The 22,388-nt window shown below is 48.3% G+C and overlaps 1 protein-coding gene across 3 annotated transcripts in view; it reads left to right on the top strand.

Annotated features, from left to right (window-relative positions):
- Positions 1-15,925: 15,925 nt before the first annotated feature.
- Positions 15,926-22,388, top strand: part of RIPK1 (receptor interacting serine/threonine kinase 1) — a 46,762-nt gene continuing 40,299 nt past the window's right edge. Inside the window, exons 1-2 of one of the 3 annotated variants that reach the window (XM_057698841.1) lie at positions 15,926-15,940; positions 16,735-16,963. In XM_057698841.1, coding sequence (XP_057554824.1) covers positions 16,954-16,963 — 10 coding nt within the window. In that variant the 5' untranslated portion in view covers positions 15,926-15,940; positions 16,735-16,953. Of the gene's footprint in view, positions 15,941-16,502; positions 16,964-22,388 lie in introns of those variants that run through there. The other 2 variants (XM_057698840.1, XM_057698843.1) reach the window with 2 other exon arrangements.

Consider the following 22,388-nt stretch of genomic DNA (forward strand, 5'->3'; position numbering starts at 1 on the left):
CCAGAAGCGTTCACGCGAGACCGCAGATTCCCTCCTCAGACCGCTGCAGAGCCGTCACCTTTAACATCTTGGAGGTCGCGCCGCGTAAGCTAGGAAGTGCGTGGCTGCCTCCACCCTGGGGTCTGGTGGCAGACCGGTCACGCGTGTCTGTACTTCTGTCTTCCGCCTGAAGCCTTCCTCTTTCTCTCCCCTCTTTGAGGTCAGTGGGTTTGGGGTTTTTCTCTGCAGGTTTCTCAGCTTTGCTGGCATCTTCGTGTATGTCTGCAGAGGAGCCGGACTTGCCGTCACTGAGAAGCCGGCTAGCCTGACGTGTGGAGCTGAGCTCTTCAGTCACGGTGGGGAGCCAGCCCTCTTTCCAGAGGTGCCAGCCGGCTGCCACCCGGAGGATTGGTGTCTCGCTGGGATTCTCCCGGGCGTCGTCACCCCCAGTGTCACCATCACCTTCAGTGTCTCCACACAGCTCCTGTGTTCACTGCTGCCCCCACATCCCCGTTCTGCCCAAGGCATCGCTGCCCGTGTCTCCTCCCTGGCCTGGGAGCAGGGAGCTCACCGCCAGGCTCCAGGGTCCGCCGTCTGTGTTGTGTTGTCTCATTGCCCTGATTTCCTTCATGGCAGCGTTTCCTGGACGTGCCCTGGCCTGCTGTTGCCCGATCAGATTCTGCTGGGAATGCCACAGAGCTTCAGGTCCCTGCAGAGTTCTGCCCGACCGCCTTCCGGGCTCCTCAGCTCCAACCTGTCATCGGGGGGCTCCTTCCTCCTCTCAACCTCTGTTACTGTCCCTCATCTCCGCCAGTGGCAGGAAGGGTCACTGGATGCGTGGGCCCAAACCTGGGGGCGCGCGGGCGCGGCGGGCCCTGCTCCGCACGGTACACTTGCGTGCTGTTTGCACCCTGGCCTCCGCCCGCTGGCCCCGGTGCCGTCTTTTCTCATCTGGATGATCGCAGGAACCTCCCAGGTGGTTTGTCCTCCTGCACTCTGCCCCGTACACACCGTTTTCTACAAACAGAGTAATCTTTAACCATGTGCATGTGTATGGGTGCGTACACACACACACTCTCCACACCACTCGGAGGCTTACTGATGCTTCCAAGGTTTCTCATGCTCTTGGGAAATGTCCGGCATCCTTGAGCGGGTCCATGGCCCGGCCCCCGTGTGTCCACACCCAGCCGTGCCTGACTCCCCTCTCCTGCAGGGGACCCACGCCTGTCCTGGAGCAGGGCCTCCATGCAGGCTGCTCCCTCGCAGGTGTGCCCCCGCCTGTCGTCACCCTCTGTATCCACCTTCCGTGTCACCTGGTTAGGGAAGCCTCCACGGCCCCTTGGGTGGAGTCAGATGCCATGTCCTGTACCTGCCTTTCTCACGGCTTTAAAAACATCTCTGTGGTGTTTTATTTCCACAAGAAACACGTGAAGACCGTCTCGTACACGTCTCACCTGCTGACCATGTCTCCCTCACCAGACCGTTTGCGCCTGGAGAGTCGTGTCCTAGCTGCATGCCTCCAGGAGGCGCTCCCTAAATGTCCTAAAGCCCTGACGCCGCTTTTCTTAGGAGCACGGGGCCTTTTTACATCCAGGAAGTTCTCTTTGGTGATGCAGAGGTAGGCTTCAGAGCCTAGTTTGGGTGGAGTTTGGTTTAAAAAAAAAAAGGGAAGAGACTTCTGTTGCTCCATGTAGGGAGGGTGCCAGGAGTGTGGGAGCAGTTCCCGGCCGCCTGAACGCTCAGGGGAGGGGATGCACACAGGTCTCCAGGGGGGTGCAGCCTGGGAAGCAGCAGCAGGAAGGGGTGTAGGAAAGAGGGCACAGGAGCGGCTCAGTGGGGGTGGGGGTGAGGCGCCGATGAAGGAAGGGGGCAGCTTGCGCCCCAGGTGGCCCTCCGTCTGCTGGGTGTGTGCTCGGGCGATTTTGTGTTGCCTGTAAAGGTAGGTTCCCCCAGAAAGACCAGAGGCCAGGGATCATGTAGGCTCCCCAGCCCAGGGCCGTCCACCTGTGACATCGTTAGCCAGCTCAGAGCAGCCTGGCCACAAGCGACCAGGAGTGTAGACTCAGGCGGCCTCCTCCTGGCAGCTCCACGCAAGTCCGTGTACAGAGTGTGTGCTGAGGAAGTGCTGCGTGCAGGGAGAAGGCAGTTTCCTGAATTAGGGTTTGTCTCCTTAGCGGCGCTGGCTCCAGTAATGAGGGATAACAGCCGACACGTATCAGGCGCTGAGCCCGAACCTCTGGCTGCTAGATGCTCCTCACGTGTGCAAGCAGCTCGCTAACCCTCATCGCACCCCCAGGAGCAAGCATGATGGTGCCCCCTCGTTACAGGTGCAGAAACCCGGGCCGCATTAGGCTAAGACACTTGCCTGAGGTCACGGCTGGGGTGGGGCCGGTACAGGGTTGAGCCCAGGGCCTCTGGCTCCTCCTTGGAAGCAACGTGCAAGCCTGGGGCCGGGCGGTGACAGCTCGCGTGACCACCCCTGGGCTGAGATGGCAGGTGCGCCATGTTCACGCCTGTCTCTTCTCACTGCCACACCGGGTTTTCCTTCAGGAAACATGCCCTGTCAGCCAGCTGTGTGGTGCCCCAGAGCACAGCTCCTTAGTGCCCAGGCGTGGCACCTGACACCCTCACCAGCAGTGTCCCTGCCCTGGAAAATGAGGTTAAACTCAGGAAGTAGGAGCCTTTTCTGGCTTCTGGACTTGGAGCTGTGACCTTGCAGGTTGGTCGAGCTGTGAGGAGAGCGCTGTCTTGCAGGCAGAGCTCGTCCCAGCCACAGACAGTGGTGACCTCCTAAGGACATCCTTTAACACCTGGAACCATCCTTGCCTGAAGCTGGAGTTTTAGTCTTCAGTTCTCCAGTCATGTGAGGCAGTGCATTGCCTTTTTTGCTTAAGTGGCTATATAGCAATTGCAACTAGAGAAATCCTAAATAATTCAACAAGGCTAGTTAGTATCTGCATGGAAATATAAAATATTCCAGTGAAAACAAAACATTGATTTTGGAATATGGTTATAATGATATAAAAACATAAACGGGTTTACAAAATGAGAACAAAATGTATAGTAATACATCAAATTATTTTTCTCACCAAAATGGGCTAAGTCTGCAGTGTCTAGTGAACAGAGGAGGAGGACAGGGTGAGACGCTGCCATGTGGAGACCCTAGGACGGCTCAGAGCCTGGAGCCCAGTCCCAGCTCTGCAATGGCTGAGTGGCCTTGAACAAGCTGATCAACCTTCTTGAGCTTCAGTTTCCCCATCTGTGAAATCAGGGAGTCTGGCCTTCCTTAGTTTCCCCACTGGTTGTATAAGATTCCAGGAGCCCCTCAGCTCTGCACATTGTAATCTTTTCCCTGAGGTCCCAGGAAGATCTGAAATACTGTCTGGGGTCCCTGAGTCCTGAGGCTGATTGATTTATTTTTTATTTTTTGCTGCATGGCAGGGGCTTGCAGGACCTTAGTTCCCTGACCAGGGATTGAAGCCAGGGCCACATCAGTGAAAGTGCAGGGTCCTAACCACGGGACCACCAGGGACGTCCCTGGTGTGTCTGATTTCTGTTTGCCTCTCACTCTTTCTTCCTGTCAAGCAGGATGGATGCGTTGAAATGCATCAATATTCGCATTGGTTTTATGAAGATGTGTTGAGGACAAAGTTTATCAGGAATCCGATCATGTGTCACTTGAACTCCTGAATCACTGATGAAGGACAATATTTTGTGCAGTGTCTCTCAGCACAAGCTGGTAGTCTGTAAGACTTTATTATCTCCATTTTACAGATGGGTAAACTGAGACTCACAGAGTTGAAGTACCCTGGCCAGGGTCCCACCACCACACGTGGCAGACGAGCTGAGAGACAGGCACCTATTGCAGAGTTTGTGCTCAGAACCACTCAGGTGCAGGGACCCGTCCGGGGGTTGGGCTAGCACTGAACAGAGGCCCTCTTTGAGAGGTCTCTTTGAGAAATGACCTGCAAAGACCCCATGGAGGGTTCGTCCTGCGAAGAGAGGAAATCTGAGCTGAGCCTCCTGCTGAGTAAGGGCCTAGTGTTTTGCGGTTGACAGTGCTTTTGCAGAGTTTCTGGTTGAGGTTGAAAACCCTACTGAGACTTTCATTTCCTGTTCTTGGCAGACGAGCAGATGAGATTTCTCGAAAGGCATCCTGCAGCAGCATTTCCAGAGGCCAATTCAGTCACAAGAAACACACTTTTAAATGCACTGCTGACATAAGAAACTGAGGGAATGTCTAAGCGTATCTCCAACTCTTCCTTGCTGCCCCCTCCCACACCAGCCTCGCCCCATAACAAAAACCTAAAGAGTTACTGACAGCAGAATGGATAGAAGTGTGAAACTTGAGGCTGCCTCAGGGTCACATGGAGATATCAATGTTATCAATACTCTATTATCAGTACTTTGTGATATTAATATTCCAACATAAAAAGAAGCAAGAGACCAGACCTTGGGTCTGTGCAATGTGGGCAGATCAATTGAGACCTGGCCTGGAGGGGGCCACCCCAGTGAGAAGGTGGGTGGAAAATGACACCCGCCCTTGCAGGGAAACAGGAAGCTAACCTACCTCCATCTCAGCTCTGGGTAGAAAAATCTCTCTCCTGTATCATAGGATCCTGGAATGGGACGTATTCTACCCACATACAGAGTAAGGGGAAATCTAAAGAAATTAAGTGGCCCCAAATGATGATGTCCTCGGCACAGGAAAATAAACAGATTTGCTCTAGAGAAAAACATCATCTGAGGCCTGCCAGGATGCTCCCTGGTTACATCAGCCTCATACAAACCCCAGATGACGGGAAACCACACAGCATGACTGAGAAGCAGCAGAGACGCCATACAGGAGATTTTGCCATCCAGGAGGTTTTACCACTCAGGAGCTTCTGATATTGCCACTGAGATACCTAACACAAAGTCACAGTGTATACAATGTTTAAGGAAATAAAAAGGCAATCGAACACTGAGCTGCAGACGAGAGACATTCAAAAGTGACCAAATAGACTTAAAAAGAACTCAGTGAACAGGTGAAACAGTCGATGAGACACATGGGGGGAGGACTGGTGAACTGATAGATCTGAACAGATAAGGAATGAAGTGGAAGGGATGAAGGGTAGATTAAGAGAGAAAATAGAGTAAAAAGGGCCATTATGTTTTTAACTGGATTTCTGGATGAGAAAATGGGGGAGTGCCGTAGTTTCAAAAACTACCAGAGCTGGGAATTTCCCAGAATTTATGAACTTCATCAGATTTCATAAGGACCACATCTCAGGCAGGATAAATAAAAGAAAATTTACACTCAGACACGGCATAGTGAAGCTGCCTGACAGAAAAGAAAATGGGAGGAATGGACAGGTCGCCTGTAAGGACAGCAACTTAACTGACAGCTGACTTCTCAACAGGAACCAGGAAGACAGCATCATCAATGTGTTGCACACAAGATAACTAAACCTCGGCCTCCTCTCAATTATCAGAGTAAAGCAAAGACACTTCATAAAATCAGAACATACAGTTTGCTATGAACAGACATCACTAAAGGAATTTCTAGATGTATTTCTTTCAGAAGGGCAGTGATTCCAGGAGGCAGGAAGGAAGGTCTGAGATGCAGCAGGGTGTGGGGAGCCAGCAGCGGGGCAAACAAGGGAGAATGCGGACAAACTGTAACCGTATGAGGCAGTCACCGTGCAGGCTGCCTCACGGGGTTAGAAAGCAGAGCGAAAATAACATAGAAAGGGAGCATGATCTAAATTAAAGCAGCAACTCTTCTTTTCCAGGAGGAGAACTAATAGTTAACTTCAGCTTTTTAAGTGAAACATATGTATTCAAGTTTCTAGGGTAAGCATTAAAGTGATGGAAATAGAGGATCAAATTAGTAGAACGGAGTGAGAAAATGCAATTGTCCAAAATAAAGTAAGACTGGAGGGAAGAACAGTGAAAGCAGATAGTGGGGACGTCCTGACGGTTCAGTGGTTATGCCTCCGCGCTTCCACTGCAGGGGGCACGGGTTCGCTCTCTGGTCAGGGAACTAAGATCTCGCATGCCACGCAGCACGGCCAAAAAAAAAAAAAAAAAAAAAAAAAAGATGAAGACAAATTAGAGGCAGAAAATTATAGTGAAAAAATCCTAATGTGTATGTAATCACAAAAAAAAAATGGACAAATGTCAGTTAAAAGGCTGAGTCAAGCAAACAACAGAGCAGAAAGGTTAGAGTAAAAGAATGTACCATGTCAATCCTGACCCCAAGAAGGTAGAGCAGCTATATTAATATCAAACCAACATAGACAATAGGGAAAAACCATTATTAGGGATAAAGGTTTCTGTGTAACGGTAAGAGTTCCAATTCAATATGAAGTTATACCCATTCCAAACTTGTATCCATTTACTAAGCAGTTTTGAACTATATATAAAACACATTGAGTTATAAAAAGAGATTGACAGATGTGCTGTCAGAGTGGTAGATTTCAGCACACATCTCCTTGTAAGTGGAAGGTCAAACACACAAAAGAATAAAGATTTGAACAGAATTGATTTAATATGTAAAAATCACTGCACCCAGCAGTGAGAATCCATATTTTCTGAAACATTCATGGAAAAATCATAACAATTAGGATCTCAGCGAATTCCAAAGAATTTGTAAATTCAGAAAACCATCTCTGACCGAAATATAATTAAATCAGAAACCATAAAATAAAGATAACTAAAAAACACATCATCTGAAATTTGACAACCCTCCTTTCAGTAACTCAAAATCAAAGTTAGAATTATAATGGAAAAATTTTAAAGTATTTAGCATTGCATAATAATTAAAGTACTGTATTATCCAATTTGTGGGTTGCAGCTCAAATAATATTTGATGGATATTTATATTGCTGGATGCTCATTAACAAAGAATAAAGACTGAATGAAAAGCTTATTCAGGTAAGCTGAATGTGGACTCTAAGAGGTAGAGAAAGGGCACACCTGCACACACACGCACGCATGTGCTCAAATGCAAGGCCTGCCGCAGAAGAGGGTGCACACCTGGCGGACGCACACAGGAAAGGTGTTGTTCAGGAGAAACGCACGTGAAGTGACAGGGATGTGCCGTTTTACACCCAGCAGACCAGCAGAAGTCTAAAAGGTCGGGTCGTAGCAAGTGTTAGTGAGACTGGGAGCCAACAGGAAAACCTATACACACTCATGGTTATTAAAGCTGCAACTCTAGAAAATTTACTGTGTAAAATGGAGCGTTTACACACTTTACTACCCAGTTAAAAAAAAACATTAACCACAGGCACACACATTTCATAATCATAAAGTTGAGCAGGGAAAAAATACAGGTCCTGGAAGATTACTTTAAGTATACAAACTCGCCAAATTAAAAAGTCATCTGGAGATTCATGGTGAAACGGTAGAATTATACTGAAGTATTCAGGATAGGAATGTGATGGGAGGGGCACGCAGGTTTTTTGAAGGTCTGTTAATGTTCTGTTTTTTAAACTGGAGGGTGAGTACCTGAGTATTGACTTTACTGTCCTTTGAGAAATAATTATATAACATTTACTTTTATATATGTGAAATCGTTCAAGAAAGTAATAAAGTAAATCTAGATACTGTTTTAAAACCTTCAGAGTGAATGTGAGCTGAAAGATGGCTTCTTTGGAGCCCACTGTGGGGGCCCTGGGGGCTGTGTAGGCCCTGGACCACCTAGGATGGGACTGTCTCAGTGGACACAGGTCCAGGGGTCCGTGCAGGACCCGACGGTGACCCCCAGATGGCAGGGTCGGAAGCACCAGTGCTGGTGGGCAGATCAGACTTTCAAAGCCTCTCACCTCCTGCGGTTTATACATGAAAAACGCCAAGAAGACCCCCAGGATTCTTGTGCAGTTTGGGTAGAAGTGGGAGCCCAGCGAGTAAGGGCCTTTAGAGACCTGTAGGAGTAACCAGAACACAAGGCTTCGTGCCCCTGCCCCCCAGGCTGGTGCAGCAGGGACCTGGTGCCCTGGGGGAGGGCTGGCTGAGGAGGATGGAGCTCCTGCTGGAGCAGGGCCCTGCCGCCTGGGCCTCCCCTCCTCGCGGAGGACCACCCTCTCCCAGCCCAGGGCCCTCAGGATAGAGGGGTCGGGCCGGCACACAAGCCAGAGCTCACAGAGGGCCCCCCGCCTTTGCAACATCCGGACAGGAGCCCTAAATAAACTCTTCTTCAGGAAAACCACCTTTCCAAGACATGGCAGGTAAGACATGTGGGTTTTGGGAGATAAGGGTGAAAAACCTTGACAAGAACCTCAGTTGATCCTCAAACTCCTGTTCTTGGAAGGATGACCTGAAACAGATTATTTTAGCATTATGTACATATTTTCTTCTTAAGACCTGATGCAAAATCAAGACTTTATGATGTAATTCCTTTGCTCTGGCTTCCGGTCCAGCGGTTCGCCTTTGGCAGCATCCGGAGGAGGAGGGTGCCATTCTGCCCCCCGGGGTGGACAAACAGTCTCCCGGGGGCGTCGGAAAGCCTGGAGCTCCCTGCCAGGGACGTGAGTGCAGGACAAACAAGCCTGCGGGCCGTCCCTGGTCCCATTTCTCTGTTGTCACACCCCACCCTGATCCAAATATAATGGGTCTCAGGCTCAGAGAGCTTAGGCCAGTCCTTCCCGCTGTGGGTCAAGTCCAGGCCTGGAAGGAGAAGAAAACAGGATTCCATTCCTGTGATCAGGTGGATACTTGTCAGGGTGTGGCCGGGGCGGAGGGCAAAGTCAGTGCCCCGTCATCCTGGACACAGTGTGAACGGATTTCATGCTCAGAAGATCACAAAACTGCTCACCTAAAATAACAGAATCAAGTGAGGTTTGTAATAAAGCTTGCTTGTTTCATCCTGAGAAGACATGATTTATTCTGTGCTATTTTTCAATTGTGTGTGTTGTAAAATCGAGGGAAAGTAAACCTTGCCAGTTACCACTGAGTGTAAAACGACCTCAGTGTTTTAAGAGTGTGCACTCAAAACCTGACTGCTCCACTTCGAATGCAGTGATGCACCTAAATGTTCCCTAATGCTTTGCTTCTTCCTTGAATTGCTACCAAGAGGAAATTTTTCCCAGGAAAATTTTTCTCTTGCCCGGATTTAGGTAAGCACGTGCTCGTCATCTGTGTGGGTCCTTGAAGGATGTGGCCGTGGGTGAACTGAGCCGACCAGGCCTCACGCGCACCGTTTCTGGTATCTGTGCCGTGGACTTGGAGCCGAGGGCCACAGGGAAGGCACCACTGGTGAGTTGCAATTGATATTTTTGCTCATTCTGTAGAGGTTTCCTTTTTTTTTTCATAAGAAATTGTCCACTGTGACCACATATTGAATGGCTAAACAAGGACCAGGAGTGGGGTTTAGGGGAAGAAGCGAAAGGTACCCCCTTAATATTTCAGAGCCACAAACATCCACTCCTAGGCCACATGCAGGCAAATGAGCCCTCTGTGCTACAAACACTCATCCCTAGGCCACGCGCGGGCAACTGAGCCCTTGGCGCTACCGGCCAGCAAGCTCACAGGCCTGAGGCGGACTCTCAACATTGCTGAGCCAGGCCGGTCCCATTCGGCCCGACAGCTTGTATTGGTCCTGTTTGCTGTTCTCAGAGATTCTCTCAGCGTGGAGCATAGACGTCTCGAGGACGTGCACGCACACAGCTGTCGATTGAGTCATGAAGCATTTCTCATATCACCAGCCAGGAAGTCACGCGTGACCTGAAGCACTCAGCGCCGGAATGTTTTCTCATAAATACAAGGTCTCGTGCTGTCGTTCTCTCCTCTCTCTTTTCTACCCAAATGATAGCAGGTTAAAAAAAGAAAAGAAGACAGCAAAGTTTTTAAAAAATTATGACACCAGAACGGATTCTGACATTCCCCCTCAGGACAAACCGGTACCTGTAAACTCTTAAGCACGTGCTCCATAGCTAACCGCTTTGATCTCTGACTGTGCAGATTTGGGCTCAAGTCCCAGTTCTGCTAGATACTGACTCGGTGACATTAAGTGAGTCACTTTCTTCCCAGCGGCTCAGTGTCATCATCTGTAGGATGGAGATAACAGAGGCCTCACGGGCTTGTGTATATTACCAAAAAAAAAAAGTTTTTATGCCATAGACATTCAGTGCCGTGTGCCGTCTGGCACGTAGTGCGTGTTCCGTACACAGGAGCTGTTACGTTCGAGGCCACACGCGTGCTCGGGGAATGGCTCAGATGCTTCTTTAGTGGTGGTGACACGTCCCCCGGGAGGTGGTTCTGGGGGTGCAGTCAGAACCGCAAGTTCCACGATGCTGACATTCCAGGCCAAACACACTCGGGGGCCACCCCAGTCAGCCCTGCTCCTTCCACTCGGCTGTGGCCAGCCAAAGTCGTCAAGGTCACTGAGCTCATAAGCCCAAGGCCAGCAAGGATGGGAGGAAAGTCCTCTGTATCTCTGCCCTGATGCTTGCCACCGGCTCCTGTTCTTCACAAATGGACACCTTCCCAGGTACCGATTCTCATCTCAGGTGTGGCCACCCTGAGCGATGGAGCCGCCCGCGGTGCACCCTGCACCTCGTGTCCTGGCCTCATGCCTGTGGAAGAGTGGACGGCCCCCAGGGCATCTGGGTCTAAAGTGACTCGGAGTGAAGGAAGCCCCCAGGCCTGGCCTCTGACTCCCTCCCCAGCACCAAGGATGTGACGGGTCTGTGCCTTCGCTTCCCTCTGGTGGTGGGTCCTGGAGGGAGCGAGGACAAGGGTGGGCTCAGGCCTGTGTCTAAGGGACCCTGTGTCCTCCTCCTCTTCTGGATGAAGGGGTGCCTCCTCAGCCCAGAAGGTGAACCCCGATCCCAGCCGTGGTTGCAGCCCACTGTGCCCTGTGCCCTAACCCTCACCACGAGGCTGTGAAGTGGGGTCGCCCTAAGATTCCTGTGGAAGGACGAGGGATGGGGCGTGCGTGGTGGACACTGGGTCAAGGAGCCGGGAGCAGACCCCAGGTCCGCTGCTCAAGAGCCCAAGCCCACAGCCTGCATTCTCCACCGCCTCCCGCACAGAGTTTACTGCACGTGCAGGTCCACACACGCGCGCACACACACGTGCGTGCACACACACCCCCCCCCCGCCCCCGGCCTTGGAAACAGAACAATGCGTGGCTGCTCCCGGGGCTGAGGCCGTACACGGGCAGTGCGTGCGCTGAGGTGAGAGCTGGAGACGTCCGTGGTTCTGTGGTTCCGAGCCCAGCGTGGCAGGGGCTCAACCCATAACCTTGCTCAGATGATGTCCAGGCCGGCCAGTGGCGAACTGCTCCAGGCAGGAAAGCAAAGACCATTGCCACTCCCTGTCATGGGCTCTGCCTTTGCTGGGCCCTAATTTGTCTAAGGTGTGAGGAGAGACCAGGGCCGGCGCCCGGCACAGCCACCCACAGTCTTCCTTGGACATCAGACGGAGAGGCTCCTCCGGGGGTCCCCTTCTTACAGCCACAGGGGCCATGGCCCAAGGACAGGAGGAGGGAGACAGCCCGATTCACGTCCAAGTACCTGACCTGCTGGGGGAGCGGCGGCTGGACCGGTTCTGAGCGTCACCAGCTCATTTTCAGGCGGAGTGGAGCCGGCTGTATGCGTGGGTCTCCCCTCCATACTCACGTGTCCATCTCTCTGGCTGCCTGGGCCTCCTTGGTGTCCTGGTCAGCTGTCCTGAGGGCTGGGTGGACAGAGCGCTTGCAAAGGATTTTCTCCTGAAGCCACCAAAGTGCTGCAACTCTCGCTTCTTTCAGGTTTGGGCTCAGGAATGGGTTGACTTTTTGGGTTAATTAAGGAAGTTTTCTATCTTATCAAGTTAGATTTCCAATCTAGTAGGTATTTTTTTAATTCAGTAAGTGTTTATTAAGCAACGATGTGCAATGCTGAGGAAAACGTGGACCACATTCTGCGTGGATTACTAACTGGAGGGGACGCACCTGTGCGCAGGTAACTGTACCACCTGGCGGGGAGGGCATGTTTGTGCCCATCCCTGGAGGGCCATCACGTGAATTTCCCACCTCGTGCTGGACGTCACTGCTGCTCTTCACCCAGCTGTCCTGTCCCCTCCTTTCATTCACAACCACCCCCCACCCCCACGCAAGCGGGACCCGCGGAGCTTACCTGCTCCCCGGGGCTCCTCTCCCAGGGGTGTGTCCCGTGCCCGACCTTCCCTGCACCTCCCGCTCAGCTCTGAGCGGAGCCACCGCCGCCAGGTCCTGGATGGTCAGCTGTTGTCTTGCAGAGCTGGTTCTGAGCGGAGAGCGGCAGCGAGGCCCGGGTGGTGACCAGCTGCGCGTCCCTCACGGCCCGCTGTCCGCACCGCGTGGGGAGGCTCCCCGCTGAAGACGGCGCCTTCCGGCGAGGCCCCTAGGGCTGACTCCCGGAGGCCCCGGGGCGAGTCCCGGGCAGCCTTTCTGGCCGCGGGTTCCGGCGGGTGGCACCTCGGGCCCCCCCGGGCTGCGGCCGGGCGTGGGTGACACGCGCCAGCAGAGCGCGGGCGCTCGGGGCGTCCCCTGGGTCTACGGGGAACAGACACAGGAGAGACGCACCGGCTCCAGGAGGAAGCGCGTCTGCTCAGAGCGGTGGTGGTTCTGAGGCCAGGATTCGGAAGTGTGAGAGCCCACAGGAAGCCTCCTGCTCTCTCCGCGGTGCTTAGAGCGTAGCTGGCCTCAGCCACAGTGCGAGGGCAGAGGAGCTGCAGGCGTTTTAACTCTGGGAGGCACCGCGTAGCCTGTGCCCTGGGCCTGACCCCGAGGGCCGTCTGTGTTGAGATCAAGGGCTTTTCGTCTGACCTGAAAGGGCTTTGGGGCGCTTGTGTCTCTGAGCGGACGGGGGAGGGGTGGTTTCCAGCCAGCCGTCCTCTGTGTGACGTTGGCGCTGTGGGCTGCACGTTCGTGCATCTAAGGTCCCTGCTGTCAGGTGAGGTTTGCTCCTGAGGTCACATCAAACAGAGAAAGGAAAGCCGTGGTGGCTTTCCAGGCCACTGTGGTGCTTTGGGCAACAACCGGCCAGGCAGTCAGCCCACCAGAGGGGCCTGCTGGCTCTGGGGCAGGTTCCAGAGAGGACGGGGTCCACGGGTGGTATCGGGACCCCCAGTGGGTCCTGCCTAGCCAGGGACCGAACACACCAACTTGCGGCCGTGCCAGGCAAACCCTGAGCACAGGCCTCTCTGCAGGGAGACCAGAGCCCCTGGCCGGCCCGCAGTCGCCATGGCGGAGAGGGAGGCTCTGTCCCTGCCCAACCCCCCCACCCCGGGGTTGCGGGTGCTGCTTGTCTGCCCGCGCTCCCCAGGGTGGCCTCTTGCTAGCCCAGCAGCCCCAGGCCAGCTGGGGCCTGAGGGGACCAGCTTTGCATCTGTGAGTTGAGCTGCACCTTCTCCGTCCTGCGAGCCTGTCTCCCTCAGCCCTGGGGCCCTAGAGGGTTGCCTGAGGTCTTCCAGTCCCTCTTTTATCAAAGTCAGTAATTCCTTAATTAAACTCCTGTTTAACCAATTGTATGCTTTCTACCTCCTGCCTGCATCCAGACGGCTGCATTTCATTTGTGCACAAAAGCTTCATGGTAAAAACCCATGGCTGATAACTTTAGTAGTTATGGTAGATAACTGTCATGAATCAGGGTGACCAGTATTTACAGCAAAGTCGAACCTTCCCAAGCCTTCAGGCCGTTCTGGAGACACCTGGATTCACATCCCATGATGGCTGTGCTTTCATGGGACACGTCCTCCACTGTGATTGTTTTTAGTCACAGATATGCTTATAGAGCTGCATTTTCTTCTACTATAGCTATTGCTTCTCTGAGGAAGTAAGGAGACAATTTATGAAGAAAATATTCACTTAATACTTTAACTTCATTGTTGAGGACTTATCTGAAGAAAATTGTTTAAAAATCACCAAGTTACAGATTTTTTTAAATAAAAAAAGAATCACAAATATGGGTTTGATTAAACAAGTTATGTTGTATCACACAGGTGTAATGGTGTAAACCTCGAGGAAAATTCCTGGTGTCGTGCATGAGCTGTAAACCTGCTCGTGGCAAGTCAGAACCAGGTGAAGCAGGACTTCTCAATCCTCAGGAATGGGGCAGTTCCTGGGGTTCTACCCTACTTACTAGTCCACAAGCTAGCCTGTTACATCCTGTTTTGTGGGTGCTGGCAGGAGACATGAGACTTCAGACAAGAGAAAGGACTTTATGACTCACAGCGAAAGCAGTGCTAGAGCTTTCCTTTCCTCTTTCTTTCATGTTGGTTCCCCCTCCCCCCAGGTCCCATGAGGCTCACCAGGGATGCCTTCACGGCAGGGGCAGCATTACAGGAGAGGAACCCTAGCTTGGGGGATTCATTGCTTTTAAAGCAAGAAGAGGCAAGCCTGCTGTTTCCTGGGCAGAGAAGTTAATTCCTCCACGGATGTTGCCCACTGCAGATACACCCTAAGAAATCACCCAGGTAAAGACACTCAAGCATTCTTGGCACACTTGGCAAGAACTTGCCGAGAGCTCAGTGCCCTCGGTGGACTGCCTTTTCCCAAAACAAAGTAAAACCTAGGCAAAAAGCATAGAGACTAAAAAAAAAAAGCATGAGAAAATAATTTTGTTAACGTGGTACTGTTTCTTTAGTATCGTTCTTTGCTCTTGTCATCTACGTATATATGTATGTATGTATGTAAGCATATTTATACACAAGGACTGGGCAGCAAACACTGTCCGATGTCAGTTTTCAGAAAACCAAGGAAGAGGGGCTTCCCCGATGGTGCAGTGGTTAAGAATCTGCCTGCCAATGCAGGGGACGCGGGTTTGATCCCTGGTCCGGGAAGATCCCATATGCTGTGGGGCAGCTAAGCCCATGCACCACATCTACTGAGCCCTCTAGCCACAACTGTTGAGCCCACATGCCGCAACTGCTGCAGCCCGTGCGCCTAGAGCCCGTGCTCCGCAACAAAGAGGAGCCACTGCACTGAGAAGCCCATGCACCGCAACGAAGAGTAGCCCCCACTCTCAGCAACTAGAGAAAGCCCACGCGCAGCAATGAAGACCCAACACAGCCAATAAATACATAAATACATAAATAAATAAGGAAACCGAGGAAGGGAGTTCTTCCCTCTTCCTGCTGCTGCCATCTCTGCTGCTTTCCTTTGTCAGAGGTACCTCCCCAGTCGTCCTGTCCTCGCTACAGACCCAGGGAAGACACGTCAGCTCTGCACGTTCCACGGGGCAGCTGCAGCTCTGCGCCTCCCCAGGGGCCCCTGTGAGCTCCAGCTCTGGCATCATTCATCCATGAATGGTGAGTGATAGCTTTGTGTCTTCTTTCCCAGCTCTTGTCCTTTTTTGCCTTTGTGTTTTTAGGGAAACCTCCTATACATACATAGATGGACATCCTTATCTCATTACTCATCTTAATGGGAAAGCTTTTAAGGACTCACCATTAGCACAATGAATTGTGTTTATGGATTATTTGTGTACATATATTGAGATAATCATGTTTTTAACTTTAATATGTTGATTTAGTAAATTTTAGTGACTGCTTTCCAGATTTTAAACGAACCTTGCTTTCCTGGGAAACCTACTCTGGCCATTGTGTATTATTATCTTTTTTATATCCCAATGAATTCTGTTTGCTAATAGTTGGTTTTAAAGTTTTGCGTTTATGTTGATGAGTTGGATTAGCCTGTAATTTTCTCTCCTTTCCTTGTCAGATTTTAAAAGGAAACTTAACCTCAAAAAAATGAGTTGGGCAGGGCAGCCTCCTTCTCTATACTCTGAATTAACTCGTTAAGAGTGAAATCGTTTGTTCCTTGAATGTTTGGCAGAACTCTCCAGTAAAATCATCTGCATGTGAAGTTTTGTTTGATAAGAAAGACATAATCCACCCTGTCTCTCCTGCTGAATGCAGCTGTAAAGCCCGGAAAAATGCTTAGAGAAGCTATTACAGGAGTGTGAAAAGCGAACAGGAGCAGACGGACTGGGGGAGACCACCAACCTTGGCAGTGAGTTTACCACTTCTTCCCTCCCGTATCCTCCAGCCTTTACTCAGTACAGCCCCAGATCCTGTTGTAGGCACAGGCTGAAGACAGAACCATCTCCAGGAGAAGCCCTCTGGTTCTGGCTTGAGTGGCAAGAATGAGAATTGCTAAAGTTCAGGGAAAGCGTGAAATCCCCCATTCTTTCTTTTCTCTTTTCTTTGGCAATCCAGCTTGCAGGCAATCCTGCCCTGGTAGCAGACGGAGCCTGCGAGAGCCCAAACCCTGGAAACCAGGCCTTCCTCTCCAGGCAGTGACCCCGTGGTCCCGAGAGGTCGGAACCACATCCTGTTGCTCTTTCTGTCTGCCTCCTCCCATCGCTTGGCTCCAGGCAGGGGTGCACTTGGAGGAGCACGCGGCAGTCTCTAACAGTTAAAGCCCCAGCGCTCTCTGCAGACTGCAGATAGGTCCCGCGGAGGCGCAGAGCACTGGGCCCACCAGGGGGAGGGAGGAAGGAGCACGGGAAGGCCACGCCCTCAGGCCGCGCGCGCGCGCGCGCGCGCGTGGCCCCACCTCCCGTCCGCGGACCGGGAGCCGAGAGCGGCTCAGGCCCCAGGCCGGCCGCGAGGCTGCGGGAGGTGAGCGCGGGGACCACGGCCCACCGACCGCACGTGGGGTCCGTGGCCGGAGCCTAACCAGGGCAGCGAGCTGCTGGAGGGAGACTCACGGCATTCCCCATGGGATTCAGCTAAGACCCAGAGTTTCATGACCTGATACGAAACGCAGCTAGAGTACAGTTCAGAATTGCTTGGCATTCAAAGGACCAGGAAGATCTCAAAATGCATGGAAAAAGGAAATCAGGGGATGCTGCCACCAAGATGACACAGATGTGGGGATGGCCTGACAGAGACTTCGCAGCAGCTCCAGTCATGAAAGCGTTGCAGCTACGTAAATGAGAAAAAAAGCATCAATTCTACAGTCTCGTCCAGAAAATAAAAGACGGAGTACTTCCCAACTCCTTTTATGAGGCCAACGTTACCATGACAGTAAGTAAGTAAATAAATAGTAAGTAAGAATTCTATACCACTATACCTGTAGATCTCTATGCCACTATGTGTTTTTTAACATGAATGCAAAAATTCTCAGCAAAAAATTAGCAACTCGGATCCAGGGATGTATAAATAGCATGGCAAAGTGGGGGTATATCCCAGGCGTGCAAGGCAGTTCAATAACTATCAATCAATGTAATCCATAATGCATTAATGCAGAAGAAGTAAATGATCATATTAATTAATGCGATAAAATCCATTCTTGAAAACCCAAAACACTACCTTCTCAGCAAACCTGGATGGAAAGAAATGTCCCCAGCCGCATAAGGAGCATCTAAAACCTAGAGCTGACGGTGAATTTTTCTGATAAAAGAAGGAGCAAGGCACCACTCCTGTTCCACATCACAACGGAAGAGCTGGTCAGTGCACATGCTGGAAGGAAAAACGAAAACTGCCACTATTTGCAGGTTATATGATTGTCTACACAGAAAATTTCAAAGAATCTACAAAAAATTGTCTAGAACTAATAAAAGTTTAGCAAGGTCACAAGATACAAAGTCAACAAGCAAAGGCAAATTGTATTTCTTTAATACTGGGAATGTACGGTTGGAAACCAAAATTAAAACATTTATGATAGAAAAAATGAACTAATCTCACAAAACATGTACACCATCTCTATGTTGAAAACTACAAACAGCTGATAAAAAGAAAACTAGAGTAGATCTTTAAATGAAGAAACCCACTGTATTGGTGGCTTGGAAGAATCAGTAGTGTTAAGATGTCAGTTCTCCCCACCCATCCATTATCCATCTCCGTATACATCCCTTTATACATCCACTTAATACAGTTCCAGTCAAAATCCTAGAGAATTTTTGGTAAATACAGACAAGTTGATGCTGAAATGTATAGAGAAATGCAAAGAAGCTAGAACAGTTAAAACAATTTTGAGAAAGCATACATTTGGATCCACACTGTTCAATTTGAAGACTTATCTTAAAGCTACAGAAATGAACAGTGTGGCATAGCAAAGGAATAGATACAAGATCAACTAAAGAGGGGAGGGAGGGAAGAATAGACCCACACAAGTATAGCTGACTGATGTTTTTTAGCATTTTAAAAATGAATAGACCATTTTAAAGAACAGTTTAGATTTATAGAAAAATTGAAAGAAATCAGAGTTTCCATATACCCCATGGATACAGTTTCCACTTTATTACCTTACATTAGTATGACACATTTGTTACAATTAATGAGCGAACACTGATACATAATTATTAAGGAAAGTCCATAGTTTGTTCAGAGGACCTTGGTTCTTACCTAATGTCTTTTCTTCAGTTCCAGGCTCCCATCCATGATACCATTGTTACAGTTAGTTGTCAGTGTCTTCTTAGGCTTCTCTTATCTGTGAGATTTCTCAGAGATTCTTGCTTTTGATGACCTTGAGGGTTTTGAATAATACTGGTCCCGTATATTGGAAGTCCCTCTAATGGAATGTGCCTGATTCTTTCTCATGGTTAGACTGGAGCTATGGCTTTGGGGTGGAAGCTCACAGAGGGAAAGCGCCATTTTCATCACATCATATCAAGGGTACATACTATCAATATGATTTGTGACTGTTGATGTTGAACTTAATCTGATCAGTTGTATTCTGTTCCCGCTTTCCATGCTGTGTGATTTGGGAAGAAGTCACCTTGTAGAGCCACACCCAGGAAGTGGGTGTTACGCTCCACCTCTGTTAGGCTGGAGTGCGTACATACTGTATTTGGAATTCTTCTGCATAGGAGTTCTGTTTCTTCTTCATTTATTTATTTATTCAATCAGTTATGTGTATCAATATGCACTCAGGGATATTGTTTTCTACTTTAGGTTCAAATCCAGTGCTACTTTTTAACTTCTCTTGCTCAGTGTCTTCCAGCTTGGGCCACTGGGAACCCTCACAGAAACAAGATCTGGTCACAAGGTGTGCTGGTTGCTAGAGTATAGTGTGGTTTCTTTCAGGCTCCTTTCGCTGGCAGAGCAAAGACCTGTATGTGTGCGACCAACTCGTGTATGTACGTGTACCTGTAAACATTTCTGTGTGTAGCCATCTGTATCTACATTAAGTTCTCACCGTCGTCAACTCTGTCCCTTCCGCGTGGACTGTCTCCCTCCCCTTTCTTGTCTGTAAATCCCCTTTAATGACAAGAAACCTGGCTCCCACCGTCCACTACTCGATTGTTCAGGTCCAGCAAACATGTATAGCCGTGTCAGAATTAACCTGTGCACCATGGGAATCGACTTTATCAGTTAGAGCACCGCCCCTTGTGCAGTTTCCATTGCCTTTAGCCTTAGGGACGCCCCTCCTTTCCAAAGTGACTGAGGTCAGCACCCCTGCCCCCACCCTCCTTGGTGTGGTTGTTTCATATTTTTGTAATACAATTAGACTGTCTTGTCACACTCTACCTTTTTTTCCTGAAATCTCCAGACCTCCTAAATTATTATTTTTCTAATGTGCATACATTAAAGTTCACTCTTTGTGTGGTAAAGTTTTATGGGTTTTGACAACTGTCTGATATTATGTATGTACCGTTAGAGTGTCATGTAGAGTAGTTTCTCTGTACTGCAGTCCCCTGTGCTTCACCTGTTCCCCCCTCCCCTTGTACCCATCCCTCTGGCAACCACTGATATATATTTTTAAACCACTGGTGTTGTTATGGTATGGATACTTTGCCTTTTCCAAAATGTCATAGAATTGGAATCAAACAATATGTAGCCTTTTCAAAGACTGGCTTCTTTTACTGAAAGATATGCATCTAAGGTTTCTCCATGTGTTTCAGTGGCTTGACAGCTCATTTCTTCTTCTTGCTGAGTAATATTCCACTGCATGCATGTACCATAGTTCGTCCTTCACTATTAAAGGACATCATGGTTGCTTTCAGGTTTTGGCAATTATGGATAAAGCTGCTATAAACATCCATGTTCAGGTTTTTGTGTGGACATGAGTTTTCAGTGCATTTGGGTGAATAAGTAGGAGTATAGCTGATGGATCACAGGTAAGACACAGGGGGCGTGTCATTTCACATACCCCACAGCCATGAAAATGCTGCTTATTTTCCATGTCCTCTCCAGCAGCTGGTATTGTTTTGTTTGTTTGTTTTTGATTTTAGCCATTCTGAAAGAGGTGTAGTGATGACTGCGATAAGTAAACAACTCGTTGTTGCTTTAATTTGTGATTCCCTAATGACAAGTGATGTTCAGCACCTTTTTTTTTTTTTTTGCTTGTTTTTTGCCATCTGTATATTTTTTTTCAGTGAGCTATCCAGATATTAGGCCCATTTTTAATAGTGGTGTTTGTTTATCATTGAGCTTTAAGAGTTTTTAAAGAATATTTGAATAGAAATCCTCTATCAGACATGTGCTTTGCAAATATTTGCTCCCAGTATGTTGTCTCTTTTCATTCTCTTGATAGTTTCTTCCCAGAGCAGAAGTTCTTCATTTTAAGAAAGTCTAATTTATCAATTTTGCTATCATGGATCATGCTTTTGGTATCATATCTAAAAATTGCCAAACCTGGGGTCACCTAGGTTTTCTCTGATGTTTTCTCTAGAAGTTTTATAGTTTTGCATTTTAAATTTATGACTATGATTAATTTTTTAGTTATTTTTTATGAAAGGTATAAGGTCTGTGTCTAGATTTCCTTTTTTGCAAACGATGTCTAGCTATTCCCGTACCATTTGTTGAAAAGAGTATCATTTCTCTACTGCATTGCCTTTGCTCCATTGTCAAAGATGAGTTAACTGTATACGTGTGGGTCTTCTCCTGCTGTTCTGTTCTGTTCCATCGATCTATGTGTCTTGTCTTTCACCAGCACCGTACTGTCTTGACCTTTGTAGCTCTATAGAGTTTTGAAGTCTGCTGATATCAGTCCTCCAACTTTGTTCTCCTTCTCCAGTATTGTGTTGGCTATTCTGAGATTTTTTGCCTTTCCACGTAAACTTTAGAATCAGTTTGTCAACATCCACAAAATAGCTTGCTGGGATTTTTGTTGGTATTACATTAAATCTATAGATGGGTTGGGAAGAAGTGAAATTTTAACAATATTTATTCTTCCAATCCATGAATTCGGGATATGCTTCCATTTATTTAGATCTTTTACTTGATTCATGAAAATTTTTTTGTAGTTTTCCACATTTAAACTCTATGCATATTTTGTTAGATTTATACCTATTTCATTTTTTGATGCCAGTATAAATGGTATCAAGTGTCAGTTGTTCATCACTGGAATAAAGTGACTAATTTTTGTATAGTAATCTTGTGTCCTGCAACCTTACTAAAATCACTAATTAGTTCATGGAGTTTTTTGTTTGGTTTGCTAGTTCTTTGCGATATTCTGTATACATAATTATGTCATCTGTGAACAAAGGTGGTTTTATTTCTCCCTCCCCAATCTGTATACTTTTTATTTCTTTTCCTTGTCTTATTGCACCAAGACTTCCAGTACAGTGTTGGCTGGGAGTGGTGAGAAGAGACTTGCCTTGTTTCTGTTCTTAGGGGAAAAGCAGCCCATTTCTTATAATTATGATATTACCTGAAGACCTGGTAGATGTGCTTAATCAAGTTAAGGAAGTTCCCTCTATTCCTCATTTGCTGAGAATTTATCATGAATGAGCGTTGGATTTCCTCAAATGCTATTCTGCATCAACTGATGTGATCATATAAGTTTTCTTCTTTAGCGTATGGATGTGGTAGTTTACATTAATTGATTTTCTAACTTGAACCAGCAATGCGTGCCTGGAATAAATCCCAGTTGATCATGATGTATAATTCTTTGTATACATTGTTGGATTGGGATTTGCAAATATTTTTTAAGTAAGTTTGTATTTATGTTTAAAAGAGATATTGTTTTCTTTTCTTGTAATGTCTTCATCTGATTTTGGTATTAGGGTAATGCTGGCATCATAAAATGAGTCACAAAGTAATCTGTCTGCTTCTATTTTCTGGAGATTGTGGAGAATTAATAGTTATAGGCCTACTCAGATTGTTTAATTTTTTGTGAGCTTCAGTAGTTTGTGTTTTTCAAGAAATTGGTTCATGTCACATGAGTTATTAAGTTTGTGGGTGTAGGGTTGTTCGAGATTCCTTTACTATGCTTTTCATACCCACGAAGTCAGTAGTGATGACCTCTCTTTGAATTCTGAATTTCTGACTTCTCTCTTTTTCCCTTGGTTAGCTTGTTAGAATTTATTGGTTTGATGATCCTTTCAAAGAACAAGCTTTTGATTTCATTGATTTTCTCTATTCGACATCATTAGGTTTACCTCTAATTTTTATTATTTCCCTTCTTCTTGTATCTTTAGGCTAACATTGCTCTTCTATGTTGAGTTCACTAATGTGGAAGATTACATTATTGATCTTAGGTCTTTTTTCTTTCCTAATATACGCATTGA

Source organism: Hippopotamus amphibius, chromosome 11 (assembly GCF_030028045.1).
Source record: "Hippopotamus amphibius kiboko isolate mHipAmp2 chromosome 11, mHipAmp2.hap2, whole genome shotgun sequence".
Taxonomy (NCBI): domain Eukaryota; kingdom Metazoa; phylum Chordata; class Mammalia; order Artiodactyla; family Hippopotamidae; genus Hippopotamus; species Hippopotamus amphibius.